This window comes from Ascaphus truei, chromosome 18, assembly GCF_040206685.1.
Source record: "Ascaphus truei isolate aAscTru1 chromosome 18, aAscTru1.hap1, whole genome shotgun sequence".
Taxonomy (NCBI): domain Eukaryota; kingdom Metazoa; phylum Chordata; class Amphibia; order Anura; family Ascaphidae; genus Ascaphus; species Ascaphus truei.
This window is the reverse complement of record NC_134500.1, coordinates 32370901-32389534: the sequence shown is the minus strand read 5'-3', so window position 1 is coordinate 32389534 and position 18634 is coordinate 32370901. Positions and strand designations below refer to the sequence as shown.

General features: G+C 47.1%; 1 protein-coding gene across 1 annotated transcript in view; it reads right to left on the bottom strand.

Moving 5' to 3' along the window:
- Positions 1–18634, bottom strand: part of LOC142469129 (S phase cyclin A-associated protein in the endoplasmic reticulum-like) — a gene marked incomplete at its 5' end in the record, with an annotated part of 222445 nt that overhangs the window by 187721 nt on the left and 16090 nt on the right. The window contains one exon of the mRNA XM_075576061.1: positions 14644–14770. Within this exon, the coding sequence (XP_075432176.1) occupies positions 14644–14770 (127 nt within the window). The remainder of the gene's footprint in view (positions 1–14643; positions 14771–18634) is intronic.

Sequence of the window (18634 nt, the reverse complement as noted above, 5' to 3'; positions counted from 1 at the left end):
GGAGCAGTTATATGGGGCAATAGGAGGAGTTTGTTTTTAAACTAACTGAAGAGGCAGCGTGATGTAAGTATATTGTGTTTTACAACAGGCTGCCCCAGTAAATGAATAACCTTTAGAAGTCAGTGATTACAGAATACACTGACTGATAAAGCTCCTCTTATCTGGACCGCCTGCCGCTAGTGCCCTCTAGTGGGCGGAGAACCCCCTGAACATGTGGATCTCCGTCTGATAATGAGCGTGGATATACACAGCGCTATGCAGGATCAGCATTGGTCAGAGGTCAGCAGGCACGGGGGTGTAACACTGTGCTACTGATGCGTATTCACACACGCAGAGTAACATTATGTGTTACAGCCCTGCAGCACCGCGGCGTTTTATTCACACACGTGGCCCGCTGTAAAGAACAAGAAAGTGTGTTTCCGCTTCCCTCCCTCCCTGTGCTTCTGTAGATATTACATTAACCCTTTCTCACGCGCGTTCCCCCAAACACTGACGCGTCCTGTTGCCGGTTTAGCAGATAACAGGTCGGGAGCTCGGGGACGGTCACGTGGCTTGTCATTCAGCCGCGTCCTCGCTAAAAACGGGTGGCCACCGCCATGTTGCGGTGTTTGGCTGCCACGTCCGGAGCTCCGTGTGATACAGTGGAATAATACTCGGGATGTATATATATTTGGGGGGGTGGGGGGGACAGAGATGAAGAAATGATTGGGCCCATGGGAGACAGACGTCTTTACTGAAAGCCGAATAATATATGGTAGTTTAGATACAGTATACTGTACGTTAGTCCTTCTCCCGGTGCTGCCACCATTTCCCCTACAGAAACCCTACTGGTCTTACTACTCGCAGCGTTTGCGCAGCGATACAATGCACAGCAGCACAGGGCTTCAACTTGCAATCAATGCCTTTGCTTTCTCATGCAAACAAACACTTTCTTGCTGGCCTTCGTTGCTGGAAGACAGGAGTGGCCAACTGCAGTCCTCAAGGGCCACCAGTAGGTCAGGTTTTCAGGGTATCCCTGCTTCAGCACAAGTGGCTCAGTCTCAGTTGAAGTCGAAGACTGAGCCACTGATTGAGCCACCTGTGCTGAAGCAGGGACCGATTGAGCCACCTGTGTTGAAGCTGGGACCGATTGAGCCACCTGTGCTGAAGCTGGGACCGATTGAGCCACCTGTGCTGAAGCTGGGACCGATTGAGCCACCTGTGCTGAAGCAGGGACTGATTGAGCCACCTGTGCTGAAGCTGGGATATCCTGAAAACCTGACCTGTTGTAGGCCTTTGAGGACTGGAGTTGGCAACGACTCATCCACTTATTAAGCCACCTTTGCTGAAGCTGAGAACCAATTGAGCCACCTGTGTTGAACCTGGGATATCCTGAGAACCTGACCCGTTTGGCGGCCCTTGGGGCCTGTAGTTGGCCGCCCTGCTGCTCACAGAAAGTCTGCAGCTTGCCATGTGAGCAGTGAGTCAGTGCTGCCGAGACCCAGCGATCCTGACACGTGCTGAGCGATGTGATAAACCCCAGCGGCCCGAGGCTGCTCCGCTCTGACCCGGCTGTTTGAAGGTTTGCGGCAAACACTTTGCCCGAAATGGAAATACAGTAGCTGCAAATCCGAGCGAGGGGAGAGAAGCGTTATCCCGGGATCGCAAAGACAAGGAGAAGCTGGTGGGGGTGGGGTGCGGCGAGGGGGCGGCGTGTGCGGGTCACTAAATATAGCCTCCAATGAACCGGTAGCATATGTATGTGTGACCAGCTCATCGCAAAGACTGAATCCCCGTCGCAGTGTATAGTTGAACTTGTTTGTATCCTGCTACAAATGTTCTCCGGGAACACTGAATCCCAGCAGATCCGCTCGTCCTATTTATCCGTCGGACATCAACCAGTCAGAATAAATCGGATTGTCGTGCTCTTTCTATCCTCTTTGAAATGGCTGATATCCCCTCCCTGCTAATCCTTGTTCTGTACAAAGCTTGGCTAAACTCCCAGCACCTGACTCTATAATGCGCATTCCCCTCGTCAGGGAAGATTTCAGCCCCGTTCACATGAACGGACCCTAAATCTTCCAGAGCGAGGGGCAGACGGATCCTCCGTATCTAGAATAAGGGTCCTGGAGCCTGCATGAATCTCGATGTCCCCTTTAGGTTAATTTATGTACCAGCGCTGTAGGAATACTATATGGCCCCACTGTTTAACTATAATGCCCATCAGAAGATGCACATCACGCACAAGCGAGTTTCCTGAAGGACGTACCTTGATATTAGAGTGTAAGCTACGCGGAGCAGAGACCTCCTGGCCCATTGAGTGATTACGCTGCAGAACATATCGGGGACACTACAAACGTAGGGTCAGCGTTATTATTAAACGGACGCGGCACCTGATGGTGTGAGAATTCCATCCCACTGAAGCCTACAGGAACATCTTATGGTGTAAGAGGGCAACCTCATGAAACTATATAGGGGAGTATCGTGTACTAAGAGTGAGATCCCGCCACTAATCTCTATAGGGGTGTATCATGTCATGAGAGACGCATCCCATTCATCTCTAAAGGAGCGCATCGTGTAATCAGAGACACATCTCATTAATCTATATTGGGGTGTATGATGTACCAAGAGATATATCCCCCACTAATCTCTATAGGCGTGTATTATGTACCAAGAGTGAGATCCCCCACTAATCTCTATAGGGGCGTATTATGTACTAAGAGGGAGATCCCCCACTAATCTCTATAGGGGCATATAATGTACTAAGAGACATCCCAATAAACTATATAGGGGCATATTTTGTGCCAAGAGACATCCCATAAATCTCTATAGGGGTGTGTCATGTACTAAGAGAGACATCCTATAAATCTCTATAGGGGCATATTGTGTACTAAGAGAGACATCCCATGAATCTCTATAGGGGCATATCATTTAATGATAGAGACATCCCATTAATCTCTATAGGGGTGTATCATGTAATGAGAGAGACATCCCATTAATCTCTATAGGGGCGTATCATGCAATGAGAGAGACATCCCATTAATCTCTATAGGGGCGTATCATGCAATGAGAGAGACATCCCATTAATCTCTATAGGGGTGTATCGTGTAATGAGAGAGACATCCCATTAATCTCTATAGGGGCTTATTGTGTAATGAGAGAGACATCCCATTAATCTCTATAGGGGCGTATTGTGTAATGAGAGAGACATCCCATTAATCTCTATAGGGAGAGACATCCCATTAATCTCTATAGGGAGAGACATCCCATTAATCTCTATAGGGGAGTTTTGTGTAATGAGAGAGACATTCCATTAATCTCTATAGGGAGAGACATCCCATTAATCTCTATAGGGGCATATCATGCAACGAGAGAGAAATCCCATTAATCTCTATAGGGAGAGACATCCCATTAATCTCTATAGGGGCGTTTCGTGTAATGAGAGAGAAATCCCAGTAATCTCTATAGGGGTGTATCGTGTAATGAGAGAGACATCCCATTAATCTCTATAGGGGCGTTTCGTGTAATGAGAGAGACATCCCATTCATCTCTATAGGGGTGTATCATGTAATGAGAGAGACATCCCATTCATCTCTATAGGGACGCCTCGTGTAATGAGAGAGACATCCCATTAATCTCCATAGGGGTGTATCGTGCAATGAGACATCCCATTAATCTCTATAGGGGCATATTGTGTAATGAGAGACATCACATTAAGCTCTATAGGGGTGTATCATGTACTACGAGGGACATGCCATTGAAGTCCAAGGCTACATCCCAATAAACTATATAGGGGCATATTTTGTGCCAAGAGACATCCCATAAATCTATATAGGGGTGTGTCATGTACTAAGAGAGACATCCTATAAATCTCTATAGGGGCATATTGTGTACTAAGAGAGACATCCCATGAATCTCTATAGGGGCATATCATTTAATGATAGAGACATCCCATTAATCTCTATAGGGGTGTATCATGTAATGAGAGAGACATCCCATTAATCTCTATAGGGGCGTATCATGCAATGAGAGAGACATCCCATTAATCTCTATAGGGGCGTATCATGCAATGAGAGAGACATCCCATTAATCTCTATAGGGGTGTATCGTGTAATGAGAGAGACATCCCATTAATCTCTATAGGGGCTTATTGTGTAATGAGAGAGACATCCCATTAATCTCTATAGGGGCGTATTGTGTAATGAGAGAGACATCCCATTAATCTCTATAGGGAGAGACATCCCATTAATCTCTATAGGGAGAGACATCCCATTAATCTCTATAGGGGAGTTTTGTGTAATGAGAGAGACATTCCATTAATCTCTATAGGGAGAGACATCCCATTAATCTCTATAGGGGCATATCATGCAACGAGAGAGAAATCCCATTAATCTCTATAGGGAGAGACATCCCATTAATCTCTATAGGGGCGTTTCGTGTAATGAGAGAGAAATCCCAGTAATCTCTATAGGGGTGTATCGTGTAATGAGAGAGACATCCCATTAATCTCTATAGGGGCGTTTCGTGTAATGAGAGAGACATCCCATTCATCTCTATAGGGGTGTATCATGTAATGAGAGAGACATCCCATTCATCTCTATAGGGACGCCTCGTGTAATGAGAGAGACATCCCATTAATCTCCATAGGGGTGTATCGTGCAATGAGACATCCCATTAATCTCTATAGGGGCATATTGTGTAATGAGAGACATCACATTAAGCTCTATAGGGGTGTATCATGTACTACGAGGGACATGCCATTGAAGTCCAAGGCTACATCCCAATAAACTATATAGGGGCATATTTTGTGCCAAGAGACATCCCATAAATCTATATAGGGGTGTGTCATGTACTAAGAGAGACATCCTATAAATCTCTATAGGGGCATATTGTGTACTAAGAGAGACATCCCATGAATCTCTATAGGGGCATATCATTTAATGATAGAGACATCCCATTAATCTCTATAGGGGTGTATCATGTAATGAGAGAGACATCCCATTAATCTCTATAGGGGCGTATCATGCAATGAGAGAGACATCCCATTAATCTCTATAGGGGCGTATCATGCAATGAGAGAGACATCCCATTAATCTCTATAGGGGCGTATCGTGTAATGAGAGAGACATCCCATTAATCTCTATAGGGGCTTATTGTGTAATGAGAGAGACATCCCATTAATCTCTATAGGGGCGTATTGTGTAATGAGAGAGACATCCCATTAATCTCTATAGGGAGAGACATCCCATTAATCTCTATAGGGAGAGACATCCCATTAATCTCTATAGGGGAGTTTTGTGTAATGAGAGAGACATTCCATTAATCTCTATAGGGAGAGACATCCCATTAATCTCTATAGGGGCATATCATGCAACGAGAGAGACATCCCATTAATCTCTATAGGGGCGTTTCGTGTAATGAGAGAGAAATCCCAGTAATCTCTATAGGGGTGTATCGTGTAATGAGAGAGACATCCCATTAATCTCTATAGGGGCGTTTCGTGTAATGAGAGAGACATCCCATTCATCTCTATAGGGGTGTATCATGTAATGAGAGAGACATCCCATTCATCTCTATAGGGACGCCCCGTGTAATGAGAGAGACATCCCATTAATCTCCATAGGGGTGTATCGTGCAATGAGACATCCCATTAATCTCTATAGGGGCATATTGTGTAATGAGAGACATCACATTAATCTCTATAGGGGCGTATCATGTACTACGAGGGACATGCCATTGAAGTCCAAGGCTACGCCTGGTGTTCTAACCTCATTAAACATGTCACTGTCAGGAGGTCCCGGTGGTCCTGTGTGGGCAGTGTGCGGTGTGGCAGGGGTTAACTCCCCTGCTGGGTGGCCACTGGTGCAGGACAATATGCCCATTATCTGGGATTACTACCTCAGGATTTTACAAGCCCTGAAGCTTTTCAGAGATAAAAGGAAAAAAAACCCACCCATGTCTTTGTGTACACGTTGTAGCAACCAATACACAGCGCGTCACAGGCAAGCGTTCACACAAACACGGTGACAAAGCAGGCATTATCTGCAGGGGAGAGTCAATGTATCATGGTGTACCACTTCCCATTAGTGTGTGAAGGTGCTCGGTAAAATAACTTTGCTGCATTTGTGTCAGTGGGCGATCTGGGGAGTGGATATGGAATTAGGAGAGGAGTTATGGGGTCCTGTGACCGGGCATTAACCCCTGTCTAAAAAGAGCTTCAATAGAAAGCATGTATTGGTCTGAGGAATCCAGCAGGGAGCTGGTTAATTGCAGCTACAGACAATTAACCTGTCTCCACCTGGCTCATCAGACAGGTAGAAAAGCTCCTGCTTGAACTGCAGGAGATCTCTGAGCACAGAAGGACTGTGCTGCCTGCAGGACACCCTGAAAGCAGACCCTCTACATCCAGGGCACAGAGGATACTGGAACCTGCCAGAGGCTGGCCCCCCAAAGCACACAACCCAGAGACTGACATACAGAGAGAGCCTCCTGCTTATAGGTACCTCTTTGGACTTTGGGGTCATAGGTTGGAAAGAGGCCTATCCTCCCAGCCCTGCAGATAGGGACAGGGAGAGTGAGTTATCCCTCACATAGGGATAGGATGTTGGTTTATTTGTGTGCTTCCTTACACTGTATTGTATGCAGCAACAGGATGAATAAAAGCCAGGGTTTATTTTCCCCAAATATGTCTCCCTGGTTGTACCTCTGCACGTGTATCCTACAGAGCGGTTATAGGGAGGGGTTATAAGAAGGGGTTATAGGGAGGGGTTATGGAACGGGTTATAGAGAAGAGTTATGGGAGCCGTTAGGGGAGGAGTTATAGGGGCAGATGGGTGAGGAGTTATAGGGAGCGGTTATAGCAGTGTTTTTCAACAGGGGTTATGCCGGCCTCCCTAGGGTTCCCTGCAATTTTCAGGTCATTTGAAAACTGTACCAAATACAGAAGAATTTACAATGCATCTGATCTCAGACGCGCTGTTAGAGAGGGTTGGGGTTCCTTACAATGCTTCTGATTTCAGATGCGCTATTAGAGAGGGTTGGGATTCCTTACAATGCTTCTGATCTCAGACGCTATTAGAGAGTGTTGGGGTTCCTTACAATGCATCTGATCTCAGACGCGCTATTAGAGAGGGTTGGGGTTCCTTACAATACATCTGATCTCAGACGCGCTATTAGAGAGGGTTGGGGTTCCTTACAATGCATCTGATCTTAGACGCGCTATTAGAGAGGGTTGGGGTTCCTTACAATGCATCTGATCTCAGCCGCGCTATTAGAGAGGGTTGGGGTTCCTTACAATGCATCTGATCTCAGACGCTATTAGAGAGTGTTGGGGTTCCTTACAATGCATCTGATCTCAGACGCGCTATTAGAGAGGGTTGGGGTTCCTTACAATGCATCTGATTTCAGACGCGCTATTAGAGAGGGTTGGGGTTCCTTACAATGCATCTGATCTCAGACGCGCTATTAGAGAGGGTTGGGGTTCCTTACAATGCATCTGATCTCAGACGCGCTATTAGAGAGGGTTGGGGTTCCTTACAATGCATCTGATCTCAGACGCGCTATTAGAGAGGGTTGGGGTTCCTTTCAATGCATCTGATCTCAGACGCACTATTAGAGAGGGTTGGGGTTCCTTACAATGCATCTGATCTCAGACGCACTATTAGAGAGGGTTGGGGTTCCTTACAATGCATCTGATCTCAGACGCAATATTAGAGAGGGTTGGGGTTCCTTACAATGCATCTGATCTCAGACACAATATTAGAGAGGGTTTGGATTCCTCAGAATTTATTAATATAATTATAGGGTTACTTAACCAAAAAAGGTTGCAAACCACTATTAAAGGGGGAGTTATGGGTGGAGTTATAGGCAGCGGTTATAGCAACAGTCAGACACACAGACACACTTACTAAGCACACACAACCCGCGGTGTATCAATGCACACTTCTCTGCGGTGACACACAGACACACTAACTGAGCACACACACCCCGCGATGTATCAATGCACACTTCTCTGCGGTGACACACTGACACACTAACTGAGCACACACCCCGCGGTGTATCAATGCACACTTCTCTGCAGTGACACACAGACACACTTACTGAGCACACACCCCCCGCGGTGTATCAATGCACACTTCTCTGCAGTGACACACAGACACACTTACTGAGCACACACCCCCCGCGGTGTATCAATGCACACTTCTCTGCAGTGACACACAGAGACACTTACTGAGCACACACCCCCCGCGGTGTATCAATGCACACTTCTCTGCAGTGACACACAGACACACTTACTGAGCACACACCCCCCGCGGTGTATCAATGCAGACTTCTCTGCAGTGACACACAGACACACTTACTGAGCACACCCCCCCCCCCGCGGTGTATCAATGCACACTTCTCTGCGGTGACACACTTACTGAGCACACACACCCCGCGCGGTGTTGTGCACGCTCTCACATCTGCATGATGCTGAGTGCATGGGCTAAATGGTAATGGAGCTGATTAGAAAGGGATCTATGGGAGGCTTTTCCATGTAACTCTTTTATGGTGCAGCTTGTAAAGAAAGTCCATTTAGTGAGTGGAAAGAAGCTATTGTACTACTCTCTCCGGTCCCGGAGGGACATTGTGTATCCAATCTCAGCTATTAGCAGAGGTACTTCAATGCATCCGGCCCAAGCACTATAAGAGCTCACAGCTGCTCCTCCTACTCAATAAGTGTGTTCTCCCTCTCCCCAGGGAAATTCAATTAACAGTGTCAACTCTCCTCCCTCCAGTCAATGTCTGACACCATCAGGACTCTTCCTCCCGCCCCCTTAACAAGAGAATTACTGCCCACTTCTAGAAATGAGCCTATATGGGCGCTGTCATAAACACTGAGGCCGACAGATAAATCAATCTCCTGGGACCCTATTGATCAGGAACGCTTGGGATTAACGAGTCCGAGGGGACGGCCGGGGAATAAAATACATAAAATAAGGCTGCCGTTAAATAAAAAGCATGTCAGAAGATTGTCACACGTACTGACCCCGATCATAAGGAAGTATACAGGAAGCCAACCATTCTCTTCATTCGTTGTGTGTGTGTGTGTGTGTGTGTGTGTGTGTGTGTGTGTGTGTGTGTGTGTGTATGTGTGTATGTGTGTGTGTATGTGTATACACACAATCTGTTTTGCCTTTTCTGTACTAACATTTAATGATGAACACTTACCACACAATGATATTTAGGTTTGCTTTGCAGTGGTTGCTGGCACCTCTGGCAGTGCGGGGTTAAAAGATATAACTGTCATAATCTGGGACCTTTAAATAAAATAGATGAGTAATTTGAAATACTTTTTGAAAATGTGGAAACTCTCTTTTGTGTTATAGATTTTGGTCCCTAAGTTTAATCGCATGCTGGTTATATTCTGCATTTCTATGTAACAGACTTAGATATAAGCGGCAGATCTGGCCTTGCTCCTACTCTCCTGCTGAGATCTGGCCTTGCTCCTCTCCTCTCCTGCTCAGATCTGGCCTTGCTCCTCTTATGCTCAGATCTGGCCTTGCTCCTCTTCTGCTCAGATCTGGCCTTGCTCCTCTCCTCTTCTGCTCAGATCTGGCCTTGCTCCTCTTATGCTCAGATCTGGTCTTGCTCCTCTTATGCTCAGATCTGGTCTTGCTCCTCTCCCCTCCTGCTCAGATCTGGCCTTGCTCCTCTCCTCCTGCTGCTCAGATCTGGCCTTGCTCCCCTCCTGCTCAGATCTGGTCTTGCTCCTCTCCCCTCCTGCTCAGATCTGGCCTTGCCCCTCTCCTGCTGCTCAGATCTGGCCTTGCTCCTCTCCTGCTGCTCAGATCTGGCCTTGCTCCTCTCCTGCTGCTCAGATCTGGCCTTGCTCCTCTCCTGCTGCTCAGATCTGGCCTTGCTCCTCTCCTGCTGCTCAGATCTGGCCTTGCTCCTCCCCTTCTGCTGCTCAGATCTGGTCTTGCTCCTCTCCCCTCCTGCTCAGATCTGGCCTTGCTCCTCTCTTCTTATGCTCAGATCTGGCCTTGCTCCTCTCCTGCTGCTCAGATCTGGCCTTGCTCCTCTCCTGCTGCTCAGATCTGGCCTTGCTCCTCTCCCCTCCTGCTCAGATCTGGCCTTGCTCCTCTCTTCTTATGCTCAGATCTGGCCTTGTTCCTCTCCTGCTCAGATCTGGTCTTGCTCCTCTCCTGCTGCTCAGATCTGGCTTTGCTCCTCTCCTGCTGCTCAGATCTGGTCTTGCTCCTCTCTTCTTATGCTCAGATCTGGCCTTGCTCCTCTCCTCAATAGCTCAGTTGTTACCCAACATCCCGGTGCTATATGTAATAAGCTGTAAAGCTGCTTCCCAGTGCTGGAGAAGAGATCAACTTCCAACGATTGGACTCCATTCTTCTCCAGTGCAGGGAAGCAGCCTCACAGCACATGCATACACACCATAGATTATCAGCTCTCTGGAACAGTGATTGAGCTCTCCCTGTTCCTGGGTAGATCTGCTGGTTTGCGCTCTGCTCGTATAATGTATTTCACACTAGGAAGTTATGTCCAGTTTCAGTGACAGAACTGGCAGTAAATCTGCAATCTATTGTCCCACTTCAACAAAAGGAATATTCTCCCGCTCAGCCGGTGCCACAAGGAAGAATGCTAACCATCCCCGATAACATGAACCCGCTGTTCAGCGCTGTCAGGTCCCCAGGGGAGAGCGGAGCTGTGCGACATGCTCCCTGACCCAATGCGTTCGCTACATTTACTTCTCTGAGCTGGAGAAATGTTTGGAGGGAATATCAACATAATTAACATCAGCGCTTCTAAGGCAGGGGTGAGCAACTCCAGTCCTCAAGGGCCACCAACAGGTCAGGTTTTCAGGATATCCCTGCTTCAGCACAGGGGGCTCAATCTGGCTCAGTGGTTGGCAAACGGGTTGGCAAACGCCAGTCATCAAGGGCCACCAACAGGTTAGGTTTTCAGAATATCCCTGCTTCAGCACAGGAGGCTCAATCAGTGGCTCAGTCGATTGAGCCTCCTGTGCTGAAGGAGGGATATCCTGAAAACCTGGCCTGTTGGTGGTCCTTGAGGACTGGAGTTGGCCGCCCTCCTGCTCTAAAGGCTCTCATACAACGGTGCAGTCCCTACTCGGAGCAGTGAAATAACGACCATGGCACATTCTATAGGTTAAAGATAATGCAAATGACGCATTGAGAAACACATTCAGACCAGCAGTAGGAGTTTTTAAACGTAACTACTGTTTGTTTCCCTTTATCTCTGTAATAATTATGCTGCCATTATTAGGCCGCGTCCATGGATATTGCTTGCGGGCGGAGGCAAGCTGAGGCGCGCTTCCGCTCGGCCCTGAGCCCCTACAGCCGCAATGAGAGCGGCTTTAGCAGGGGCTCGCCTACGCTTCTGCGCGCTTGCGGAAGCGTAGGTCTTAGGGAAATTTTTAATTTTCCCGCTTGCCGGAGCGCAGGGCCGGTCACGTGAGCGGTTCGCCCAATGAGGGCGAACCAGCTCCGTGACGTCACTGGCCCGCCCGCCGACACGCCCCCGGACGGCGCGCTGTCTAAGGCCAGGGAAAGCACCCGCTTTCCCTGAGCCTCAACGCGCCTCCGCCCACCAGCAAGAATCTTGGCCGAGGCCTTAGCCAAACAAAACAACAAAAGGCCTGGAAGCACCATGTCCCACTATATACAGAGCTTACAAACAGTCTTATCACAATAGTTTAGGTACAGATTGCAACCCCCCCCCCAAAAAAAACCTCATCAACTTTTGGTTCATCATAAGACATTAAAAGTTGAAAAATGTATTTAACCTTCTTGTTGCCAAAGAGGCCTGCCATAGTGAAAGGGTTAAAAACAAACACACACATTTAGTTTGGCCTTTGATTTCAATCATCTACATACAACCCCCTGAACATGCCAGTGCCAGCAGTTCAGCCTTCCCAGGAGGTACTGACCCGTGAAGCTCACCCATGTCATTTGCGTGGGACATCGCCCCCTAACTCAGAGCCCTCTCACAACATGCAATTGCTGAGACAATGATGTGCACGTCCAGTTATGAATTGGAGTCTGCAGGAATTTCGGCTTCTCTGGGTCGCACATGTAGGATATTAGGGCGGAAATGTGCTGGTGCTTTTCTGGCTGGGAGCGCGACCCCAAACTGTGCTGGAGGTTCCCAGTGACATGCAGAGGGCACCCGCGTGCTCCTGTAATCTAGAAACCGCACTGTCGATGGGGAATGCCTGATAAGATATTAATGCAGGAAGTGATATAAACCCCCGCCCGGGCCCAGGCTAATGGTCTCAATTTTGGAAACATGATTTAAACTTAATGGGGACCTCTCTGGGATGGAAACTGACTTCCCTATCTGATTGGCAACGGGCTGTGTGTGGGGGGGAAAGCCGGCACATAGAAGGTGCACCAAGATTCAAGTAATGCCTCAATTGTGGCTTTTAAAGAGGAAATACAAGCAAGACTTACAACTTATTGATTTAATATACACAGCCTTTGATTAGCTTTATTGAAAACTAATTACCTACGCTGCCGATTGATTGGCTCTCCCGTGATAGATCAGCAAAGATCCAGCTTCCTAGGGTTCACTAAATGGCCGCCTTTCAGTTTCCATCAATCCTTCAGTCAGTGTCACTCAGCAGCTACAATGTATCCTTATATTACTTAGGTAACATTATCTATTGTTACAGTTTGCAGCTCAAACTGATGGGAACATTGGCAACAAAGTATCACAAACAGGAAAATGTTGCAAATATCTTCCTGCTATAGAAAGCAAAGGCTGCTCAGTGTATTAACACTCATTAAAATTGGCATTAAGAGCTGAATTTAAAAAAAATATAGTAAGTATTATCTAATACTACAGAACTGATTTATTTAAATAAAACACACAAGTAGGATATTGCTTGGATTGCTCCTATTGGCAATCCCTCTCTGTGGCAGTCCGGGCTGTCTCGTGTCTGTATACGTGGCAGATATAAGGCTACACGACAAATTACAGCCCTCTGATATTCTAACATGGAACGGCCGATTACTGACGCATATTTCTTAAAACTCGCACCCCCTACGTGAGACTTCCTGGCAAACCTCTCTTTTTAGCAGTAATGCTGCCTGAAAAAAATGTTGTTCTTCCCCTTAATCCCTGAGAAAAGTCCCCATAAATGTTTCCGCATTTCCAAAGAAACGAGCCCAGCCGCATGCTATCCTTCAATGAGGTTACAGAACACAGTGACACGTTTCAGTGTGCGCAAAATGTTACTTTTTCGCAGATTATCTGGGATTGCACCTTTAAGCAGCGTACTGACATCCCTAGTCAATATGCCAGTGCTGGAGAAGAGATCTGCTCTATTCAAATCAATGGGACTAAAATATCCCCCAGCGCGGAGAAGACGCTTCACAGAATGTGTCCCAAATATACCATCAGGACACTACAATATAGCAGACATTTATAGATCCATGTGAGTAAAACATAAAGAACAATAAAGCAATATTATTACTTCTATGAGAGACGTAGAGCAGGGGGCTCAACTCCAGTCCTCAAGGGCCACCAACAGGTCAGGTTCTCAGGATATCCCAGGTTCAGCATAGGTGGCTCAACCAGTTCCTGCTTCAAGACAGGTTGCTCAATAAGTGGGGATTGAGCCACCTGTGCTGAAGCAGGGATATCCTCAAAACCTGACCTGTTGATGGCCCTTGAGGACTGCAGTTGGCCACTCCTGCAGTTTCTTCTCCTTGCTAGGAAGCCCCCGGGATCCGAGGCTGTGTATCTTTGTTTTGTCTGCCGCCCGTCACAGTCTGGGACTTGGAAAAGCACTCGGTCTGTTCCATTTTTTTATTGTCACTTAGCAAACGGTGACACAGGTCATTAAAAGAAACAAAAATAAGAGGCATTTCACTCCAATTAAATTAGCGTTTTTGGCAAATACTAGCTGGGAGTTTCAGGTTCCCGCGAGGTCCAGGGAAACCTGCACTGAATACGGCATTAGTTGGATGAATTTCGGAGGAGCCCGTGTGAGACCCATCTGCGCGTGTGTTTACTCGGGGTAATGACACACATCTGTCTCAGGTTACTGACAGACCGCAGAGAGGCAACAATTACCGTGTGGCCGTTCAAAACTAGAAACAACATTTACCCGCCCCTAATAACCATGAGAAATATCAGTGATTCCGAATGTAATGCATTAGAGACGGCACTTCGGTGTCTCCGCAGCCTTGTGCTGCAGTATAAATCACTGACGAGTATGTCTTGCTCATAGCATCAGTGCAACTTTCACATTGAGATGTGTGGGCTGTTGGTGGTCCTCTGGGTATTTACTGGGGGTCCCGGGATTTTTACCACTGTCACTAAATTAAGTCGGCTTTTTATTGTCTAGAACCCAGTACTGTTGAAGTAAAATCTTTTACATAGTGATGGTAAAGGTTTCATGACTAAGGTTCCCTATCGGTGGGAACTTAAAATGGCGGCCAGCAAGCCGATTATGGCCACCCCTGTGGAAGCTTACTCTCTAGGTACCACATGTAAGAGGGAGTGGAAAGCTATCTTCTTAGATGATAACATTTGACTGGAAGTGTAGGACCCCGACCCACAGTCTACACACCAAGGCCTCCTGCGTCAGACACAGGAACCGCGCACGTTGGGAATGAATCCAGCAGCCGTTGGTCTTACCTGCTTCTCCAGGATACGGGACACTTCTCCCAGAGCGCGGTCCAGAGCAGACACCTTATTGGCGGCCCAGGCCCCGCTGTCCTGCGACTGGAGCTGCTTCAGAAGGTCTTTGGCGAGTCGCTGCAGCCTGGACAAAGGAAACCGCAACATTCAATCCCCCAAAGGTGACCTTGAAAGTGAGATCAAGGTGACACCCGTAAACTGCTTTAAAGCAGAAATCCCCCAGAATCCTGTGAGTTTACCTGGTATAATGTCAGTATCTCGCCCCCTGAGCAGGTCCTGCTCGCATTCCTTTTATGAGTTAAAAAACATGATTTTCTTCATCTCTAGTGTCTGAGGTTACCACGGTAACCTTTACAATGCACAGGGCTCATGGGAGAGCTCCATTTTAACCTCCTGGACACGTAATATTTAAACCGGTTCTATCCAATGAAGAGAGAAAAAACTGAGTTTGGAAAGGCGGGAAAAAAGATCTCTTAAATGAAGTAAAATGAAATGCAAAAAAACTCAGCGATCAGCACAGATAACTTCCTGACTATACGCTCATTGCTTATTTGGTAGAGATTTCCCCCGCATACTTTACAATGAGGGGTGTTTGCAGCTTCCCCTTCTCTGATCTCTGAATTTGTTTTTCATTCTTAAGGAATGAGTACAAAATGGCAGCTATAGCGGCTGCTCAGACCCTCCCACTTTGTGACATCACAGGACAGAGCGCCTTATCAGAGGAGCTCAGGATAAGACCTTTTGCATTCTCCAGGAAAATAACTGTGCTGCCAGGGAGGGAGCATGTGAGAATATACAGCAGGTGTTGCCATGCGGACACTGTGCTTGAGGCTTTTGGGCTGTTTAAAGAACAAATCAAATCAGAAAAATACAAATAAAACAAATGTTGGTTAATCTGACTTAAAAGACCTCACGTTGGGCTCATATTTATTTATTCATTATTTAGACAGGGCCACAACTTATTAATTGGCACCATGACCAGTGTTGGGATACTGAATAAGAACAGGCAGAATACACCTACAGTTAGGTAACGAAATAATTGGACACTGATACAAGTTTTGTTATTTCGGCTGTGTACCAAAATAAATTCAAGTTACAGTACAGTTAAATAATGAATGTGGGCTTAAAGTGCAGTTTATCCGTTTTAATTTGAGGGTATTCACATCAAATTGGAGGAAGGGTTTAGGAATTACATCTCTTTAATACGTAGCCCCCACTTTTTCAAGGGACCAAAAGTAATTGGACAATTGACTCAAAAGCTGTTTCATGGACAGGTGTTGGCTATTCCTTCGTTATTTCATCATCAATTAAGCAGGTAAATGGTCTGGAGTTGATTCCAGGTGTGGCATTCACATTTGGAAGCTGTTGCTGTGAACCCACAACATGCGGTCAAAGGAGCTCTCAATGCAAGTGAAACAGGGCATCCTTAGGCTGCAAAAAAAAGAAAGAAAATCCATCAGAGAGATAGCAGGAACATTAGGAGCGACCAAATCAACAGTTTGGTGCATTCTGAGAAAAAAAGAACTCACTAGTGAGCTCTGCAACACAAAAAGGCCTGGACGTCCACGGAAAACAACAGTGGTGGATGATCGTAGGATCCTTTCCATGGTAAAGAAAAATCCCTTCACAACATCCAGCCAAGTGAAGAACACTCTCCAGGGGGTAGGCATATCATTATCCAAGTCTACCATAAAGAAAAGACTTCACGAGAGCAAATACAGAGGGTTCACCAAAAGGTGCAAGCCATTCATAAGCCTCAATAATAGAAAGGCCAGATTAGACTTTTTAACAATATCAAAAAAGCCAGCCCAGTTCTGGAACAGCATTCTTTGGACAGATGAAACTAAGATCAACCTGTACCAGAATGATGGGAAGAAAAAAAGTATGGAGAAGGCTTGGACCGGCTCATGATCCGAAGCATACCACATCATCTGTAAAACATGGTGGAAGCAGTGTGATGGCATGGGCATGCATGGCTTACAATGGCACTTGATCACTAGTGTTTATTGATGATGTGACAGAAGACAGAAGTAGCCGGGTGAATTCTGAAGTGTATAGGGATATATTGTCTGTTCAGATTCAGCCAAATTCAGCTAAGTTGATTTGACAGCGCTTCACTTTACAGATGGACAATGACCCAAAACATACTGCGAAAGCAACCCAGGAGTTTTTTAAGGCAAAGAAGTGGAATATTCTGCAATGGCCGAGTCAATCACCTGATCTCAACCTGATCGAGCATGCAATTCACTTGCTAAAGACAAAACTTAAGGCAGAAAGACCCACGAACAAACAACAACTGAAGACAGCTACAGTAAAGGTATGGCAAAGCATCACAAAGGAGGAAACCCAGCATTTGGTGATGTCCATGCGTTCCAGACTTCAAGCAGTCATTGCCTGCAAAGGATTCTCGACAAAGTATTAAAAATTAACATTATATTTATGATTGTGTTATTTTGTCCAATTATATTTGAGCCCCTGAAATAAGGGGACTGTGTATTAAAATGGTTGCAATTCGTAAACGTTTCATACGATAATTTTGTTCAACACCTTGAATTAAAGCTGAAAGTCTGCACTTCTATTGCATCTCGGTTGTTTAATTTCATATCCATTGTGGTGGCGTACAGACAATTATGTCGGTGTCCAATTATTTCCGGACCTAACTGTAAATACTACATTCTGGGCCCAATCTGCTTTATCCCACTAAACTGCAGAGATACGCCAGAGCTGACAAAAAGCATTGTGTCTAACGAGAGAATCCGTCCCAGTCTTGCCACTTCTCTGGTCCGCGGCCCGTGTGTGTGTACACCGTCTCCTCTTGCACAGACGTCTCTGCTCTGCGGCCGTGTGTGTGTACACCGTCTCCTCTCGCACGGGCGTCTCTGCTCCACGGCCTGTGTGTGTGTGTACACCGTCTCCTCTCGCACAGACGTCTCTGCTCCGCGGCCTGTTCGTGTGTGTACACCGTCTCCTCTCGCACAGGCTTCTCTGCTCCTCGGCCTGTGTGTGTACACACCGTCTCATCTCGCACAGGCTTCTCTGCTCCGCGGCTGTGTGTGTGTGTGTACACCGTCACCTCTCGCACAGGCTTCTCTGCTCCGCGGCCCGTGTGTGTGTGTGTACACTGTCTCCTCTCGCACAGGCTTCTCTGCTCCGCGGCCTGTGTGTGTGTGTACACCGTCTCCTCTCGCACAGGCTTCTCTGCTCCTCGGCCCATGTGTGTGTGTGTACACCGTCTCCTCTCGCACAGGCTTCTCGTCTCAGCGGCCTGTGTGTGTGTACACCGTCTCCTCTCGCACAGGCATCTCTGCTCCTCGGCCTGTGTGTGTGTGTACACCGTCTCCTCTCGCACAGGCTTCTCTGCTCCTCGGCCTGTGTGTGTGTGTGTACACCGTCTCCCCTCGCACAGGCTTCTCTGCTCCTCGGCCTGTGTGTGTGTGTACACCGTCTCCCCTCGCACAGGCTTCTCTGCTCCTCGGCCTGTGTGTGTGTGTACTCCGTCTCCTCTCGCACAGGCATCTCTGCTCCTCGGCCTGTGTGTGTGTGTGTGTACACCGTCTCCTCTCTCACAGAGAGATTATTTTCCTAAAGGATTCCTCCGGGTCGGAGATCCTCTCTGCTTAACTGGCTGAGCCAGATGTAACCCTAAAACACTTTTGTACTGTATATAGGGAGAATTGCACCAAAACACATTTCTGTATGTTGAAACAGAAAGATTTCAAGCTCAGGCCCCTATTCAATGTGCTGTGAATGGGCTTCCCAGGGCTGGGGTAGATATCAGCTGCATTCAAATGAATCGGACTCAAATGTTCTCCAGCGCTGGGAAGCAGCTCCACGGTATTAAATACCAACTGAAAGTACCTGGCTTTGCTCTGGAATTCTAAGAAACCAACCTCACCCCTCCCCCGCTACCCCCTTTCCCTCATCTCACTCCCCTCACCTCTCCTCCACCCCGCCCCCTTCCATATCTCTCCCTCCCATCACTTTCCTT